This window comes from Salvelinus fontinalis, chromosome 2 (assembly GCF_029448725.1).
Source record: "Salvelinus fontinalis isolate EN_2023a chromosome 2, ASM2944872v1, whole genome shotgun sequence".
NCBI lineage: Eukaryota > Metazoa > Chordata > Actinopteri > Salmoniformes > Salmonidae > Salvelinus > Salvelinus fontinalis.
Window position 1 is genome coordinate 22,507,246 of NC_074666.1, and position 19,535 is coordinate 22,526,780.

At 44.4% G+C, this 19,535-nt stretch overlaps 1 protein-coding gene across 3 annotated transcripts in view; it reads left to right on the forward strand.

The window, feature by feature from the left end:
• The window catches only part of LOC129814287 (protein FAM222A-like), a 31,916-nt gene that overhangs the window by 8,345 nt on the left and 4,036 nt on the right, over positions 1–19,535 (forward strand). For 2 of the 3 annotated variants that reach the window (XM_055867323.1, XM_055867314.1), the window contains exon 2: positions 6,416–6,575. In XM_055867323.1, the coding sequence (XP_055723298.1) occupies positions 6,464–6,575 (112 nt within the window). In that variant the 5' untranslated portion in view covers positions 6,416–6,463. Of the gene's footprint in view, positions 1–595; positions 6,288–6,415; positions 6,576–19,535 lie in introns of those variants that run through there. The other variant, XM_055867333.1, reaches the window with a different exon arrangement.

The window sequence follows — 19,535 nt, forward strand, 5'->3', positions numbered from 1 at the left end:
AGCTAGATTTTCTTTTAGGCTACAGTGACTGGGGATTTACTCTGTTTGTCAAAGCTTATTCTGTCAGAAAGCTTGAGCACCCGCTGCAAAATATGAATGTATTTGTAAGGCATGGACCGTTTCTCAAGTTGATTCATATTGTAAACCCATCTGTTGCGGCTCTAGTTGTTGGGCTATGGTCTGATAGCCTAAGGGTTTTTTATTCTTTTATTAGATCCAGGCATCTAAGTTTGCAGTCCTCTCTGTCTTCCCATTCTTCAGCCCATCCACACCCATTAAAACCTATCAGAAATTGTCCAGGGTGAAAGAGCAGGCTTTATGGGAAGCACAAATCCTCAGCTTTAATACAGAGGAACTGTATTTTGTCCCTAGAGGTAAATTAACAGCAACACATCTAAGATATTAATGGTAAGAGGAAAATATAAAATAAGTAGATGGAAATGGAAATCCGTTTTGTTTCCCAACAATGTCAAGACGAAGGATATGGGTGGAGGAAAGAGAAACCCAGAAACTTAAAACCATCCAATTCAAACCCAGCATAGGCGGTAGTCCATCCAATTCAAACCCAGCATAGGCGGTAGTCCACAATGAATAATTATTATTATTATTTTTAAAATATTATGATGACATAAGAGCAGAGCACACAGCGGGCGTATTGTCATAAAGAGTATTGTTGGCTAAATGATCTTCTCTGAGGCAGCCAATACAAAGCTTCAGTGATGTGGGATGGAAAGCCCAGGATGGGGCATTTTAATAGGTCTGTATGACAACGCAGAGATTTGTCTGTGCACTGTACCTCACTAACTGTATTAGGCCTATATACTACAAGTCAATGTTTTCCAAAGGTAAGCCAGCATGCCCATGGGTTATCCACAGCCAGTGTGGGATGAGGATGGAGAAGGTGCTGTTTACTGGTTATGCTCCCTCTGCTATTGCCAGGTTCCATGCCCAAAGCAAAAGCTGTGATTTTTACCTTTGCACCTGTGAGCTGCGCAAGGACAGGGTTGAGTGAACCCAAGGCTCTGTACCAGATAACTATTAATGATGCCCTGACAGCACTGGATGTGTTCATGGGCTTTACCATTGGCCTTCATGGACTGTGTGTTCAGGTTACCTACTTCCCCCAAGCTGTCAATGTGTCTATAAGTCAAAAACAAAATCCCCCCAAACTAGTAGAGAATTGTATTTTTGGTTTTGCATATAGGCCTAGGTGTAAAGAAATGTTTAAAAGAATATGAATAGTTCACTGAGTCCAGGCTGCTCATTCTCTCCTGCTCACAAATGTGTTATGGTTCTCTCAAAAAGCATCAGCCAGCAGTCTCTCCAGGGATGTTCCTATATCCACCCATTGTATTTATTTTCCATACATTTCTGAGCAAGTGCATCCATTGTATAGAAATAACAATCTGCCAAACCCTGCTTAACACTGTTGTAATACCTTTTGAACAGGAGCTGATCTCAATGGAAAGGAGGCTCATTGTTGTCTGCTCTCCACAGTGAGCCTGGGTTGTTTGAATGTCCTGATCTGCTCTCCACAGTGAGCCTGGGTTGTTTGAATGTTCTGATCTGCTCTCCACAGTGAGCCTGGGTTGTTTGAATGTTCTGATCTGCTCTACACAGTGAGCCTGGGTTGTTTGAATGTCCTGATCTGCTCTCCACAGTGAGCCTGGGTTGTTTGAATGTTCTGATCTGCTCTCCACAGTGAGCCTGGGTTGTTTGAATGTTCTGATCTGCTCTACACAGTGAGCCTGGGTTGTTTGAATGTCCTGATCTGCTCTCCACAGTGAGCCTGGGTTGTTTGAATGTTCTGATCTGCTCTCCACAGTGAGCCTGGGTTGTTTGAATGTTCTGATCTGCTCTCCACAGTGAGCCTGGGTTGTTTGAATGTTCTGATCTGCTCTCCACAGTGAGCCTGGGTTGTTTGAATGTTCTGATCTGCTCTCCACAGTGAGCCTGGGTTGTTTGAATGTTCTGATCTGCTCTCCACAGTGAGCCTGGGTTGTTTGAATGTTCTGATCTGCTCTCCACAGTGAGCCTGGGTTGTTTGAATGTTCTGATCTGCTCTCCACAGTGAGCCTGGGTTGTTTGAATGTTCTGATCTGCTCTCCACAGTGAGCCTGGGTTGTTTGAATGTTCTGATCTGCTCTCCACAGTGAGCCTGGGTTGTTTGAATGTTCTGCAGTTCAAACTCTTGTATTCTTTTTGTGGAAAAGGGGAAAAATAGACAATCTGGGTCTCATATCGTGCTCTGATTCCAATTATGCTAACTTGAAACAGGATGGCTCTTATTGGCTGATCCGGGAGTAAAAAATCGCATAAATGTATGAGGTGCATAGATGAACCGTCAGTTTCTGTAGCTGTCTGTCTGTTTCAGACTGACTAGACTGCTTGCCCTGTCTCCTTGGCTCCATCATTCAGACAGGACCCAGCGTTCATTTAGAGGAGCCCTTTGAGATTCTGTATGTGTGTGTGTGTTATGGCAAGATGAGAGATGGCGACCGGTCAGCCATCCCCAATACCCATAGCCCTGTTCTATGGTGAATGCCTACATTCAAGTCTTCCTACTGTTTGAGCAGTGAATAGTTTAGGTTAGACTGCAAGCTATCAGTAAGGCATTGAAGGTCATTGATGAAAATTGCTTTAAAAGCGAGACCAAAATAGTAATTTCATACCCATTTTACTCTCCTCCCCATACAGAACCTGTGGTTTTGCATCTCTTTGTGACCGCATCACTAATGTTGAGTCTTATCCAATGTTACTGTTCTGTAGAACTGTAGACACAGGGTGTATTTCAGGCTGTGAAAAGCCTGGGGGTGGCTGGCTGCTCTTTGAAAGGTTATAGCTCTGTTATTCAGAGTGATGACTCTGTAAGGAGGCCACACACAGTCTATAGACCTAAAAAATGTTAAACAAAGTTCAAGTACCCTTAGCCTAATTTGTTTTTCTGTAAATCAACCTTACTGTATGAAGTTTGTACTGTTCCTCCTGTGTCAGTGTTTGCTTTTTGGCCTGCCAGGGATTTGACAGTGGGGTGGGTAGGGAAGGACATAAGCATACTAATCCAACTAGAGAGTGAAAAGGGTGCTCACACCGCTCAGCCTAAACCTTTTTTCATTATCTAATTATTAACTGCGGATTCTGAGAACTGCAAAGATGAGCTGAGAGGGTTGGGGGGGTGAATGCGAAGCGAGTGTCTTTTTGTCTGTGTGTTTTTGTGTTTATTGAAAGGAAGGGTCTCAGGGCAGTGTTACTCTGCTCCAGTCAAGGCCCTGGAGGCTGCTCAGAGAGGAGCGGAGAGACTGGAAGGTCAGGCAGAGCACAGCCTCATCTATGTGCTGTAAAGCTACTATCTGCCAGAAGGATGGCCTTTCTCACTTTCAGCCTGAACAAAACGATTCAGTAAATGGAAGGCACACTTTCTAGATGAGATAGCAGGTTGATGTCGTATCAATTGCTCTCTCAAGGGTATCCTACTCTTTTTGAAGGATAGACTGCATGTCCCTGGGGTTGCCATTTGTATCCAGTAAGAATTTAAGAGGATCATGTCATACCTCTGTCCATTTAAACTATAACAGCCATCATCATCTAGCTCCGCCATCACTGCCCTTCTCCCTTCCAAATGACCTCGTTATCTTCCCACACACAATCCCGTTCCTCAAGAGCCCAGGGAAAAGACAATAGTTTGTACAATTAGACATTTTATTTTCCTATGTCATTCCCTCAGGCCCCCTACAAATTTTGCCCTCAGTCCATCATTGTTGGAGCGGACATTTTGTCTGCCAAAACATCCTTATCAGGGAAACCTTGGGAGACAAAAGATGGAGTGCAGAGCCAGAGGTCCTTATCTCTGTGGCAGACCCTCAGCGGACCGCATCACGCCTGATAACGCCTCTTATCAGAGCCACTGATGTCACCCCAAAGTGGCAAGGATTTACCGTCCTTGCCACTCTCTTTCTCTCATTATCCATCGCCGTGGAGACCTTGTAGACTAGAGCACAAAGCTCGCAGGCAATTGGTTGGGAGAAGAAGAGGAGGAGCTGAGTAGATCTAAGTGAGGTTTAAGTCGAGTCAGGAGCTGGGGTACATATTAGCTGGTGTTCATTTGAGGGAAAACTGTTCAGCAGTAGTTTGTTGGAGGCCTTTTGAATTAAGCATTAGGGGCTGAGGAGGTGTGGTATATGGCCAATATACTACGGCTAAGGGCTGTTTTTATGCGCAACACAGTGCCTGGATACAGACCTTTTTAGCTGTGGTATATTGGCCATATCCCACAAACCCCCGAGGTGCCTTATTGCTATTATAAACTAGTTACCAACGTAATTAGAGCAGTAAAAATAAATGTTTTTTCACACCCGTGGTATACGGTCTAATATACCACGGCTGTCAGCCAATCAGCATTCAGGGCTCAAACCACTCCGTTTATAATAAGTAAGCACTATGGCTTAGCAGGTGGGGAATTGGATACATGACCATGATGTTTCTGCTTTAAATCCCTATTGGGTCACAGCTGTAATAAGGCTGGAGTAGAGATGTGTTGTTGTTATCTTGCTGACAGGTGCTTGACTGGATGATGAACACAAGATATATTGGGTTTAAACGATGCCTTGAATTGTAAAATGTGCTGCATGTGTTTGTAATGAAACATTTACTTTGTCATGCATTAACTTTGTCAGCTAAAGTTAGGAGAATCTTTATCACTGAGTTAGTAAGAGACAGAGAAAATGTCTGACAGGCGATAGAATGAGCCCTTTAGCTCAGATGCTGTCAACAGAACTGGTGCTCCCTGAACTCACTTTGATCTGTGCACTCTGTCCTTTTAGAGGCAGTCTAATGGAGAATGCAAAAGCACTTTTACTCGAAGGGCTCACAACCACTTTATTTTACTTTTAGATTTTGATGGGATGAAAGAAACGTTGTCAGTTATGCATGACCATTTCCTTTTCTCGCTTCCTTTTCCCCTCTAAGTATATTTTTCTGCTTAAATAAAGCAGTGGTCTCTGAATGATAATGCCTTTCTTGATGCATTTTTATCCAGGAGAAAATTTGGGGAGTAGCCTAATGGAAGGTATTCTGATACTCGTCTCTTAGTTTCCACCGGTAAAGCAGTGACGGCATTTCCCCCGAGATTCCTTTTCGTTCGCTGTGCCTTTTCTCCCCTGCCCTCCTTTGACGTGTGGTAATGAAGGGTTGTTGTGAAATTGGTATTCTTTTCAAAATGAAGTCCGACCATCGAGAGAGGCTTTTAGCTTTTCAGCTTTTCAGCTGTGTGTGATCACATGAGAGGCTGTGCTGGGTGGTTTTGATGTGGGGATGTCAAAGTATGAGAAGAGAGGCAGAAAGGGGAGGAGAGGGGTGAGAGGTGGGGTGGATCTCTTCAAGCACCTGACTAGAATGAAAGCCACGTTGTTCCTCCCTTTTGAGCTGGAGGTAATTCTGTTTCTGCAGCCAGTCACTGCGCTCTGTCTCCTGCATCTGACTCACTTAAGCTGGCCTGTGGCCCTTGAGGCAGAACTGAAAACAATAAGCCAAAGAACTGTAGAAGAAAAGTGGAAGAGAGGGAGGATAAAGAAATGAAGCCTCTCTGAGACAGCTGTGTGCAAGGCATTCACTTCAATTGAAATTTCAGCGGCGCAGTTTATTTTGGCCGGGAATATAAAGTAGTATTTTGATTTGCTGACACAAAGATGATCGTTCCGTACTATCGGATGTTGCAGGTAGGCCTATGCACCTATAGTATCTATAGGGGCTAGAATATAGTACCCCACTTAGGCCTAGTGTTCAGAATGATAACTACGATCAAAGATACTGGGGGAACACTTCATACACAAACACACCTTTATGTGTGTGCCAAAGCCATTTGGGAGAACTAGCTACTTTTGGATTTTCGCTCATGATCAATACCACCATCAATTCATAGAGCAATTCTAGAGTCTCTGAGGACCGGGCTATTGACTGGGTACAGGATGCAGCTGGCAGCAACAGCAGACCGTGTAAATGGACTGTGTTATTGCAACAGACAGGGCAATATGGAGAAGAGCGAAGAGCCATCCTAGCGTCTAAAGCGGAGTGGGGAAGTTGGTTTGATGTTAAGTGATTTTACATTCTTAGATATGTAGTGTCCGCAGTTCAAAGGGGTTGCTGAGTTTGACTATGGTAATACAGGCCTGAGGTGGGAACAGTTTTTAAAACATTTTTTTATTTAGGCTTTAAAAAGGAAAGTAGAGAGCATGCATGCATTGGAGGGAGAGCACAGGGAAACTCCTGAGGGGGAGACCTCCATCAGCGTGGTAAGAGTTTGCTTACAGGGCTTTGACTTCAGTTTTGGGTTTTGCATACAGTTCAACAGCCAGCAGCTTGTAATTTAATACATGATCAAAAGCTAACGGATGTGTTTTTCTCTCCCTGTCCCTCTCAGGTTCCCCCGAGGTCCAAGCGGCTGTAGAACCCCCAGAAAGCTGTAGCCATGTTAGCCTGCCTACAGAGACGGCAGCAGAACCTCTCATCTCAGCACCTGGTCTGCACCCCCAAGATCCTGGATGCTCCCCCACAGCAGCCGCAGCCCAGCACGAGAAAAAGTGAGTCCACATGTTTCTGCTCTCAGCAGCACAGGAGAACAGCCACTAACTCTACAATTCACAACAGAGCCCCAACTTTGTTTCACTTGTGGTGCTGTGTTTGTATCTCGGTGTGGTGAGTGACTGGTGGAATTCAAAAGAGAAAGAAATATATTCAATTTTTAGGGGGAAAGCACTTTTCACTTATATACACACACAACTGTAGTTAGGGTATAGAATGCCCTTGTTACAAAGTTCCGAGATGTACAATGTTAAACCAGCCTCTCCTGTCGCAACCGTTAGTTCCACCGAGCCTCCATCTGATGAAGTTGATTATCTTTAATTATGCCCCTCATCTCTGTGCTGTCTCAGTAGAGGTGTGGACCTCTGCCTGCAGGGTTATGGAGCAGGAGAGACTAGAGCTGTGGTGAGGGAGGGTGAGTTCACCTTGGCCTATTTATCTACCTCTGGCTGGCTGACTGGCTGGCTGGCTGGCTGGCTAGCTGGCTGGATGACTGGCTGGATGACTGGCCTGCTGAAGAGAACCATACAGGGTTGGTATCTCCCCCTCAGATCTGTGTGGATCCTGTGGGTCTTATCACAGGTAGTCATCTTGCACTCTAATTTAATTCATGAGGGCATTGATCAACGATGGAATGCTGTTACGTGGGCTGGGCCGGTCTGTGCTGATAATGATGATGATTGTCCTGCAAAGGGCATACTACCCCCCACAACTTCTCCTAGTGAGCCCAGAACTTTTCTCTATAAAACTATTTTACAATCAGTACCTTTTATTATATGCTGCCTCCTTTCACACATTGTTGCTCGCTCAGCCATTTGCCCACATAAATACCCGAAACACACGGTGCTTATTATTCAGGTTTTCTCTGTTTCTGGTGCTTTTTGATATGGGTGGGACGATGCGTACATGGTCAAATAAAACCATGTTGTCATGGCCACTGTCGGAGACTCTATGTAACTTCATACGCTAGAGAGGACCTTCCTTTTGAACTTGGATCACAGAAAAGGCTCGCTCAAGCATGTGCTGTGTTAATCAGAAGATAAGTGATTACAAGCCATGTTATCCATGTCATAAACAGAGATTTTAAAATACGTGTTTATTATCCTCATTGCCAGTGCACATTTATTATCACATTTAATGAGAGGTTATGTTGTGGCAGTTGTCGGCTGATGAAACCAGCGTGGGGCTTTCTGAGTTTAGTTATCATATTTCCATGATTAAATCCAGAGAATGTTTAATCTCTGTTTTATGTTTATTGCTCTGTCAGATTTCTGTGGAAGTTTATGACATGAATTTATGGGAAACCGCATATCAGCCAAGCCTATCCCCACATAGATAGCATAATAACATGATATTAGCATTTTATTTTGTGATATACAGTAAGTCAGGTATAGAAAATGCAGAAATTGCCTGAGTGATTAACCCCAAGGCCGATGACTAATTGTGTGGAGACATTCTGACTAAATGCAAGCTGATGGATTTGTAATGTATTTCTCTAGCTTCACTGGCCATGAAAACAAATCGTGTGTATCCCCAGCTTTCCTTCACATTGAAACCTTTCACTAATGCTCTCTGGGAGACTAGGATCCTCTGCTCCCTACCCCCATGTCCCTCATCTCTCATCTCACCATCTCTCTCCTGGGGTGAAACACCCCTTTGTCTCTCCATTATTAATCGCTAATCAGTAGAGCACTTGTCTGCTAAATGCTGGAACAGAAGGGTCTAGTTTGCCTCAGGCAGAACCACGAGCGCCTTCCTCATCCTGTTTACCTGCAGGACCCATTACACCCTCCCGGAGCTTTGTGTGTGTGTGGCGCAGCATTCCCTCCAGCACTAGCCTGACATTTCAAACACAACCACATGAAACAAACTGCTCTACTGATTGGCGCATGCTGGTTAGACAAGACCCAGAAGACTTCTCTAGAATGTTTTTGTGTTTTTTCCCATTGGGATTCTCAGTTGAAAGATTTGTGGTTCTCATACAGATTTTTGTTGAATAGCTTTCAGAGGATTCAGAGTTTACAGATAGACTGTTCCAATGGATGTCTGTGGTTCGGCTTCACAGAGGAATCCCTGACTATGCCAACCCATCTTTTAAATATGAGAAAGTGTGTGTGTGGAACTAAGTGCGAGGGTTTATGTGATGAGAGCTAATGAGTACTCTGCACTTGGCCTGAACAGCAGACCGGAGCCGGGAATGCTTTATCCCATGCTGCCGGCCTGTGCTTCCGGAGGGTTCTTTTAGAGCGCTGCGCTGCTTTCTCCGGTGCTGCCGAGCAGAGACAAATGGGGAGTGACACTCTCTCGTAAAGAGGTATCCGCCTGAGTCTCTTCAAGCACAAATAACTAACTATTCACCCCCAAGGTTCTTCTGTTCCACAAACGAACACCCCTCATGAAGAGATTAGAGAGAGGGGAAGCAAGGGAGGACGTAAATGGGTACAATGTGTTTCTGTTTGTTATGTGTGATGTAGAGGTGTGTGTGCGCGCACATCAGTGCTTCAGCTTGGTCTTTATTTTTATTTATATCTCATTCCGTGTATTTCACTCATTCTAAGTTCAGGAATAGTATCCTCAGAGGGCTGGAACACAGAGGGCTGGAACACAGAGGGCTGGAACACAGAGGGCTGAAACACAGAGGGCTGAAACACAGAGGGCTGAAACACAGAGGGCTGAAACACAGAGGGCTGAAACACAGAGGGCTGGAACACAGAGGGCTGGAACACAGAGGGCTGGAACACAGAGGGCTGGAACACAGAGGGCTGGAACACAGAGGGCTGGAACACAGAGGGCTGGAACACAGAGGGCTGGAACACAGAGGGCTGGAACACAGAGGGCTGGAACACAGAGGGCTGGAACACAGAGGGCTGGAACACAGAGGGCTGGAACACAGAGGGCTGGAACACAGAGGGCTGGAACACAGAGGGCTGGAACACCGGCTCTGTCCACTCTCTAACTTCTCCCTCCCCCTTGTGTGTAGCTCGCTTGCTCTCTTCACTCCAGATCTGTGTGAGGAGGCCTCAGTCCAGAGACCCAGCTGACCTCCTCAGACTCCATTAATATTAATGCGTGTTCATATGGATACAGAGATGAAGAGAGCTGCAGGCTCTGCATCTCAATGGCTCTGCTTTATAAGGGCACCGACCTGTGCACAGCTAGAGACACCATGCAAATGCTTTACCACAATATTCAAACTGAGCCCTAGATCTCTACTCATGGATGTTGAATACATGCAGGAGGGTTCTGACTTAATTTTCATTCACAGCAGTTACTGTATTCCTTGGTCACATCCAAGGGGAAGTAAAGGCTCCATGTGGAGCTGTGTTGTGGTGGACGTGAGGCAGGTCCAGATAGTCGATACAAGGCGAGGTGTCTTGCTCTGCCTGAGCAACGGGGGCAGTCAATTACAGAGACTTGCCACTAGCAGCTGAATTTAGGCGTGGTCAATTAATTACATTGGTTCTAACAAGTGGGTCTATTAGGGCCAACTGTGCTCATACAAGAGGTTGTCATGGTGATGCCGGGGCCTAGGTTTTTAATGTTGTTAATTAGCCTAGTTGTCAAGGACAGTCTGGTTGTGTAGGGGGCAGGTTGATACGGTTACTGTATAGTGGTGTTGATATAAATGTTTGGATCGCCATAGTGAAACATGGGTGTGTAATGTGATGTTTAGCAGTGCATGTTTGTGTTGGCTTGTGGTCCTGAGAACAGCACTAATGAATGTCCGTGACAGAATGCCTTGGTGTGGCGTGTCCCCAGTGAGGAGTAGCTAGTCAGCATGTTTATCCACCAAACATTTTAATCAGAAAACGATTTAACAACAAAGACTTTTCTTACAACCTAGACTTTGGGCTTCTTGCCCTGTTTTTCTCATTTTGTCGATGGTTAATTTAAGAATATTTTTGTGATCGTTGCACAAGGATTAACCACCACCAAGCACAGGCCTATATTAGTGGTTATTGTAATAGCAGGAGGGGTAATGGTAATTCTGTTTGGTTCCTTCTGTTGGGTGTTTTGTGTGAGAACCAGAAGCGCAGCAGAGGGACTCTGTTTTTAGCCCTGGCTCAGGGGCTTGTTTCGCCAGTTAATCAGTGATTATCTCAAACACTTCTGAAACAATGAGGTCTCCACTCTGATCTGCGGGGTATTGCTTTAAGCGTGACCATGGGGGGATTAGCTAGTTTACCACGACTGAAAGCATCTTGTGGGCTTGTATGGGGGTGGATTCGGTGCAGGGTTCCCGAAAGACTGTGGCATGGTGAAGAATACTCAACGCTGTACATCACCTCACCTATCTGTTTCTCATTTGACAGTTTTTATGGTTGAGACATATTTTAAACTTCAAAAATATTAGGCCTACACATACACACACTCGCTCTTTCTCCCCGTGTGTGTCAGATACTCGTTATCAGGCTGCTGAAAATAGTTCATTCGATTTCAAGAATGTGCCTGTGGTTAATTAGCCACACTGTTAATTGAGATTTTAGGATTGCCCCTCAGCCTCCACCCACCCATCTCACCAAGGACGGCCCCCGCCCCATGTGGAAGAAAGGAAGTCAGGATTAGGCACTTCCTGTGAAAGCGTGCCAGTGTTACCCAGCATGTTGCCGTGACAGCCTGCCGTGACAGGCGTCCGCATACATGGGTTCGGTTGGCTCCAAGCAGAACTCGGCTAGGCGACGAGGACGTCTGTTCTCTCATACTCCCTAAAGACCTTCGCTTGAAAAACGAGAAAAAAGCGGCAAGGTTACTGTTTGTCCCTATTGAACACTTCCTCAAAATAGATCAATCAATAAATCTGAAATAAATGTACTTTTTTAGCGAGGCGGTCTAGTCGTGAAATTTTACATCTAGCTAAGATGTTTGGTGCAGTACTTCTCAAGTGAACAAAATGTCCGTGAAAACTAGTAATGCACTGCAGACAGTAGGGCCTATCTGCTGCTGGCCCTCTCATCTCTCTCGTTGAATGACAGAAAACACTTGACAAATCCCGCCCCGCTAACTGTTTCGACTGGGAAGCATGCGACAGGCAGGGTTTCTGTTCTTAGCCCCAACACCCACCACACAGCTAGTGCATTCAAGGCTAACCATGGTGGAGCATCACGGACATTTGAATCCCAATCATCCCGGTAAAGGTGAGAGGGGAAATTAGCTTAATGGAGTCACCAGCTAAGGAAGTGATGTTCTATTTAGTGAGGGCTTTAACTTCTGCCTCTGCTCCTCTCTTTAATTTTCTCTTTCTTTCTCTCTCGCTCATATTCTCTCTCTCTCGGCTGAGCGACTATGTGCAGTTTGCGTTTTCTGGGTGATTAAGTGCTTAAGGTCAGACTGCTAAATACCTCATTCTGTCACTCCATACCGAACGGCACAAAGGTGTGTGTCGCTTTTCTATTCTGGAGGGGTGTGAGCTGGCATTTTATTTGCAGACTTAAGAGGCCCAATATTTTGTTATTCACAGCTTTCATTCCCCCAGATTTCCATAAATGTTAATGCTGTAAGGAAAGGTCAGACTGCTGTGCACTCACTTTGTAAACCAGGCCCTCTCAAAGAGCGAGTCATTTATAGAGACATATACATTTGTTTTGTCTAAAGTGTCCTTGTGCTTTAAATTACATGTTTTTCCTTTACTGTTGCCTTGGTTATAGTTGCAGGTTAGTGCCCACCTTTTGGATGGAGAGGGATAGACTGACTTAGGGCTGTCCTCTCTAAACACTGAGTGGATACTGAGGCAGTTCTGCTGCATAGCTAACCACTTCAGTCCAAGTTTGACCTAGCAGCCCTCTGCTCATTGGTTCATTTGAACCACCATAACTATGCCATTCGTGCCACTGCCAATGGTATTGAAATGATAGATGAGGGAATATTTGAGCGTGGTGGGTTTGAAACCAGCAGAGACCTGTGTGTTGACATGTGAGCCTGTCACTGTGGGTGGCATGTCTTTGTGTTGCTGACAGGGCTGTAATCTGTGGATTTAAGGAGTGAGACGTTCTTTGAAGATGAGTTAGCATTCTGTGTTTGTAGTGTTTATGGAACGCCTAGCCATTCTTGAGGGCTCAGGGCAAAACATTGACGCTGTACCAAACAAGGGATGGGACCAATGGCACTCCGTGATTGGTTTTACAATATTTATCTCTCTGGTAATTGGACGAGAGATGATTTGGGGCAGAATAAATTACTCTGTGGTACTGTACTTCTGATTTGATGCTGGTGCGTTGATGAAAGATACTGATGATGCCTTGAAGAGATTTCTATAATTAAGCAAGAAGGCCCGAGGGGGTGTGGTATATGGCCAATATACCACGGCTAAGGGCTGCTGTTATGCACAACGCAAAGCGGAGTGCCTGGACACAGCCCTTAGCCATGGTATATTGGCCATATACCACAAACCCACGAGGTGCCTTATTGCTATTATAAACTGGTTACCAATGTAATTAGAGCAGTAAAAATAAATGTTTTGTCATACCCGTGGTATACTGATATACCACGGCTGTCAACTAATCAGCATTCAGGGTTCAAACCACCCAGTTTATAATTAGAAATTGAACGAGATCTTAAGAACTTACAAATTCATAACGTGGTACATATTGGAATTCGTAACGTATCATACGAATTGCAGAATTTGTTTTGTTGCAGGATGTAACACATCATAAAAAATGTATGAAGTTGTACACAATTGTGTGCAATTTTTGGGGACCAGATTTGGCTCATGAGCACTACTTTCAAAACTACTGGCTGAAATTATACAAAACCTTGAATGCATCTTTAATGTAGAGCAAATTAGTGTTTTCAGTTGAAACAGAGTTTATAACTGTCGAATGGTCATTATTTTGCCTTGTTTTGAGCAAAAGATAGTTAAAGGCAGCTCAATCTTGACTCATTCCAGGCAGGGTCCTGAGCTGCAAAATAATCTGTATTTAATATTGGACAAGTTCAGGCAGTAACTTCTCATTTCAAAATGTTTTCTCCTTACTGAGATACTTGATAGTCATGCAGGATCACAGGGTTGTCTAGAGGTTGCGTAGACATCGGTTTAACACTCCCAGATGTCCTTGTTTTCTATACCACTGGTGTATAGTGATACATAAATAACTAGTGTTTTGCTGTATTGTAGTTCTCTGTGGAATTCACTCTGGCTGCTGCTGGCACTGCTACGGTGCAGTTCTGTTCCCTTGGCTCCACTGGAAGATGCTTGGATGGATAAAACACTCCACCTCTCCCCCTCCCTCCATTTTAAACACCCAATTTATTTTCTTTATGAGATTTTGTAGATTGAATCATTTTGACAGTTGGAGGCTCGTTGTGGGCCTGAAATGAAATGAACTACCAAATCAATTCCGAACGGGAACAACAATTGAGCGCTCCCCATATTTCACAATATTAACTGTGATGGTGTGTTGCTTGTACGGCTGAAGTGTCTCTTCAAATGGGTTTTGAAGTGTTTTTTGTTTCGATTTTTGTATATATATTTTTTTTTTCTGCTCCCTTTGTCGCCACTCGCCTCCTTATGTGTGCTGTGGAAGTGATTGTCACTGACTACAGAGTAATCTAGGTTAATTTCAGCACTTTTGCTTTTCATGTCAGGAATTCCATAAAAGTGTCGTTCTGAGGGGTGGTGGTAATTTCTGCCAGGTGATTTATTGCTTTTAAATGGAGCGCCTTTTCCGCCTCTCCTTTGTTGCTGTGAGCTAAGCAGCCATGAAATTGCATGAATAATCGTGTTTAAATCCAATCTTGGTTTGTCCCCTCAGCTTTCCCGTACACCATTCAATAGCGCACCCTGTGGAGTGTGCCCTGACTTCTCCTCACAGTTTAAGCTCCAGGCTTTTATATTACAGTCAATACAGGTCCGTAAGAGGATTTAGAGCAGCTGAATTTCTTACTTTACAGGTAGGTAGCCTTGGATGATTTGAAAGCTACACTCGTGGCCAAAAATATTGGCACCCTTCTACTTTTTTCAAATAATGCACCATTTCGTCCAGAAAACTGTTGAAATTAAAGTATTTTGGTGTCCACATATGCATGTCTTTGGTTTGCAGTTGACCAAAAAAATAAATAATCTGAATTATTTACTAAATGTTAGTTTATTCCACAAAGAAATCCTAAAATGGCCCGGACAATATTATTTAATCTATAATTAATATATTTATATGATTTGAAGCAGCTGATTCTCCTTTACTGATGTCTCTTATGACTGAAAAATAGCTTCTGAACATCAGAACTGGATTACTCACCACGAACTGGAAGAAGCTTTTTCCTTTAACGAGTCCGACGAGAAAGATATACTGTTCTCCCGGGAACAGGCCCACATCCCCATAATTTGCGTGAAGGAAAGACGGAGGAAAAGAGGATCCAGATCAGGCTGCCTTTTGAGAATCCGTAGGCGAGCGAGTAAACTCCCACTGCCATCCATTCTACTTACTAACATGCAATCATTGGAAAATGAAAGTGATGATGTACGATTATCCTACCAACGGGACATTAAGAACTGTAATATCTTATGTTTCACCGAGTTGTGGCTGAACGACGACACAGATAATATAGAGCTGGAGGGATTTTAAATGCACTGGCAGAACAGAGAAGCTATGTCTGGTAAGACAAGGGGTGGGGGTATGTATCTTTTTGTCAATAACAGCTGGTGCGCGATGTCTAATTTTAAAGAAGTCTTGAGGTATTGTTCTACCAAGAGATCTCATCTACATTATTCGTAGCCGTCTATTTACCACCACAGACCGAATCTGGCACTAAGACCGCACTCAACCAACTCTATAAGGCCATAAGCAAACAGGCAAATGCTCACCCAGAAGTGGCGCTCCTAGTGGCCGGGGACTTTAATGCAGGCAAACTTAAATCAGTTTTACCACATTTTTACCAGCATGTCACATGTGCAACCAGAGAAGAAAAAAAACTCTAGACCACCTATTCTCCACACAGATGCATTCAAAGATCTCCCCCGCCCTCTATTTGGCCAATCTGACCATAATTATATCCTCCTGATTCCTGCTTACAAGCAAAAACTAAAGCAGGAAGTACCAGTGACTTACTCAATGTGGAAGTGGTCAGATGACGCGGATGCTACGCTACAGGACTGTTTTGCTAGCACAGACTGGAATATGTTCCGGGATTCATCCAATGGCATTGAGGAGTATACCGCCTCAGTCATTGGCTTCATCAATAAGTGCATCGACGACGATGTCGTCCCCACAGTGACCGTGCATGCATGTCCCAACCAGAAGCCAAGGATTCCAGGCAACATCCGCATCGAGCTAAAAGCTAGAGCTGCCGCTTTCAAGGAGCCTATAAGAAATCAGGCTATGCCCTCGGACGAACCATCAAACAAGCAGAGGGTCAATACAGAATTACGATTGAATCCTACTACACCGGCTCTGACACTCATCGAATGTGGCAGGGCTTGAAAACTATTACAGACTACAAAGGGAAACCCAGATGCGAGCTGCCCAGTGACGAGAGCCTACCAGACGAGCTAAATGCCTTTTATGCTCGCTTCGAGGCAAGCAACACTGACGCATGCATGAGAAAATCAGCTTTTCTGGATAACTATGATAACGCTCTCGGTAGCCGATGTGAGCAAGACCTTTAAAACAGGTCAACATTCACAAAGCCACGGGGCCAGGTGGATTAAAGGACGTGTACTCAAAGCATGCATCGACCAACTGGCAAGTGTCTTCACTGACATTTTCAACCTCTCCCGAACTGAGTCTGTAATACCTACATGTTTCAAGCAGACCACCATCGTCCCTGTGCCCAAGGAAGCAAAGGTAACTTGCCTCCATGAGTGCTACGGGGCGGTAATTACGTCAGTAGTCAAAAAGTGCTTTAAAAGGCTGGTCATGGCATCCTCCCGGATACCCTAGACCCACTCCAATTCGCATACCGCCCCAACAGATCCACAGATGACGCAATCTCAATCGCACTCCACACTGCTCTTTCCTACCTGGACAAAAGGAGAAATCCCGCTATGCCCTCAGACGAACCATCAAACAAGCAGAGGGTCAATACAGAATTAAGATTGAGAGCATGCTGTTCATTGACTACAGCTCAGCATTCAACACCATAGTGCCCACGAAGCTCTTTACTAAGCCAAGGACCCTGGGACTAAACACCTCTCTCTGCAACTGGATCCTGGACTTCCTGACGGGCTGCCCCAGTTGGTAATGGTAGGCAACAACACGTCTGCCACGCGGATCCTCAACACTGGGGCCCCTCAGGGGTGTGTACTTAGTCCCCTCATGTACTCCCTGTTCACCCATGACTGTGTGGCCAAACACGACTCCAACACCATCATTAAGTTTGCTGATGACACAACAGTGGTAGGCCTGATAACCGACAACGATGAGACAGCCTATAGGGAGGTGGTCAGAGAACTGGCAGTGTGGTGCCAGGACAACAACCTATCCCTCAATGTGAGCAAGACAAAGAAGCTAATCGTGGACTATAGGAAAAAGCGGGCCGAACAGGCCCCCCATTAACATCGACGGGGCTGTAGTGCAGCGGGTCGAGAGTTTCAAGTTCCTTGGTGTCCACATCACCAACAAACTTCCAAGCTTCCTGCAATCTAGTCAGAGGAAAGCCCATAAAATTGTCAGACTCCAGTCACCCGCTATAGACCTGTTTTCTCTTCTACCGCATGGCAAGCGGTACCAGAGCGCCAAGTCTAGGACCAAAAGGCTCCTTAACCTCTAGGGGGTGTGGGACGCTACCGTCCCACCTGGCCAACATCCAGTGAAATTGCAGAGCACCAAATTCAAAAACAAAAATACTCATTATAAAAATTCATGAAACATACAAGTGTTATACATCGGTTTAAAGATGAACTTCTTGTTAATCCAATCACGGTGTCAGATTTCAAAAAGACTTTACAGCGAAAGCAAACCATGCGATTATCTGAGAACAGCGCCCAGCAGACAAATCATTACAAACAGTAACCAGCCAAGTAGACGAGTAACAAAAGTCAGAAAGAGCGATACAATTTATCACTTTCCTTTGATGATCTTCATATGGTTGCACTCCGAAGACTCCATGTTACACAATAAAGGTTTGTTTTGTTTGATAATGTCCCTCTATGTCCAAAAACCTCAGTTTTGTTAGTCCGTTTGTTCAGTAATCCATTGGAACAAAGCGCGGTCACAACAGACAGACGAAAAATCTAAAAAGTACCATAAAAGTTCGTAGAAACATGTCAAACGATGTTTATAATCAATCCTCAGGTTGTTATTGTCATAAATAATCGATCATATTTCAACCGGACAATAGCTTCGTCAGTAGAAAAGGAGAAACAAGAAAAGCGCACTCCCGGTCATGCGCTGGACTCATGTCTGGAAATTTCCACTGACCTCATTGAAAGTGCTTTTTTCTCCCTAATTTTTCAGAGTATAAGCCTGAAACAATGCCTAAAGACTGGCCACATGTAGTGGAAGCCATAGACATCGTGAACTAGGTCATAAGTCTTTGTATGGTGGATAGGCTTTCGTTGGAAAAACAGGCATTTCAAAATAATAGCACTTCCTGGATGGATTTTCCCCAGGTTTTCACCTGCCATATCAGTTCTGTTATAGTCACAGACAATTTTTTAACAGTTTTGGAAACTTTAGAGGTTTTTTCTATCCAAATCTACCAATTATATGCATATCCTAGCTTCTGGGCCTGAGTAGCAGGCAGTTTACTTTGGGCACGCTTTTCATCGAAAATTTTATCCAAAACTACCCTAGTGAGGTTGACAGCTTCTACCCCCAAGCCGTAAGACTGCTGAACAATTAATCAAATGGCCACTGGACTATTTTTTTTGTGCACTGCTGCTACTCGCTGTTTATTATCTATGCATAGTCACTTCACCCCTACCTACATGTACAAATTACCTAACCTGTACACTGACTCAGTACCGGTACCCACTGTGTACAGCCTCGTTATTGTTACTTTTTATTATGTTTTACTTTAGTTTATTTGGTAAATATTTTTGAGGTACACTGTTGGTCAAGGGCTTGTAAGTAAACATTTCATAGCAAGGTCTACACTTGTTGTATTCGGCGCATGTGACAAAGTTTGATTTGAAATGAATGCATGTAAAAAATTGCATTCAACCAGTTTGAATAGAGAAAAGGACTCATTCTCCTGTTTTTGTGTCTCTGTGTGTACCGCAATGAGCTTGGAGAAAATGAGGTCAGACACAAGATTGTCCATGCTTGGCTACAATCTCAAGGCTACAAGTCCATCTCCAGAGACCTTGATGTTCCCTTTTCCACCATACATAATGTTATCAAGAAGTTTAAGGCCCATGCCAGTGTAGCCAACTTCCCTGGACGTGGCCGCAAGAGAGCACTTGATGGAAGATTGCAGCGAAGGATTGTTGGAATGGTGGAGAAAGCACCTTGATCAACTGCCACACAGATTCAAGCTGACTTTCAGACACAAGGTGCGACTGTTTCAACCCGCACCATCCGTCGCCAGCTCAATGAAAGGGTAGGAGACCCAAGAGGACCCCACTGCTGAGAGCGAGAAATAAGAAAGCCTAACTGAAATTTGCCACAACACACATGAACATGGCAAAATCCTTCTGGAAGAATGTCCTGTAGACAGATGAGACCAAATTAGAGTTTAAAAAATATATATATTTGTAAAGTGCACGATTTCTGTTTACAGAAAACAACAAAATGAAGCCTTCAATGAAAAGAACAGCTTCCCTACAGTCAAACATGGAGGTTCAGTGATATTTTGGGTTTACTTTGCTTCCTCTGGCACTAGGTCTCTGTCGACGGTTTTATCAGCAGGACAATGACCCCAAACACACTTCAAAAAGCCCCCAGGAATGGTTCAAGACAAAACGCTGGACTGTTCTGAAGTGGCCAGCAATGAGTCCATATCTGAATTCCATTAAAAACTTGTGGAGAGATCTGAAAACAGCAGTTGGGAGTAGGCACCCTTCTAATCTGGGAGAACTGGAGCAG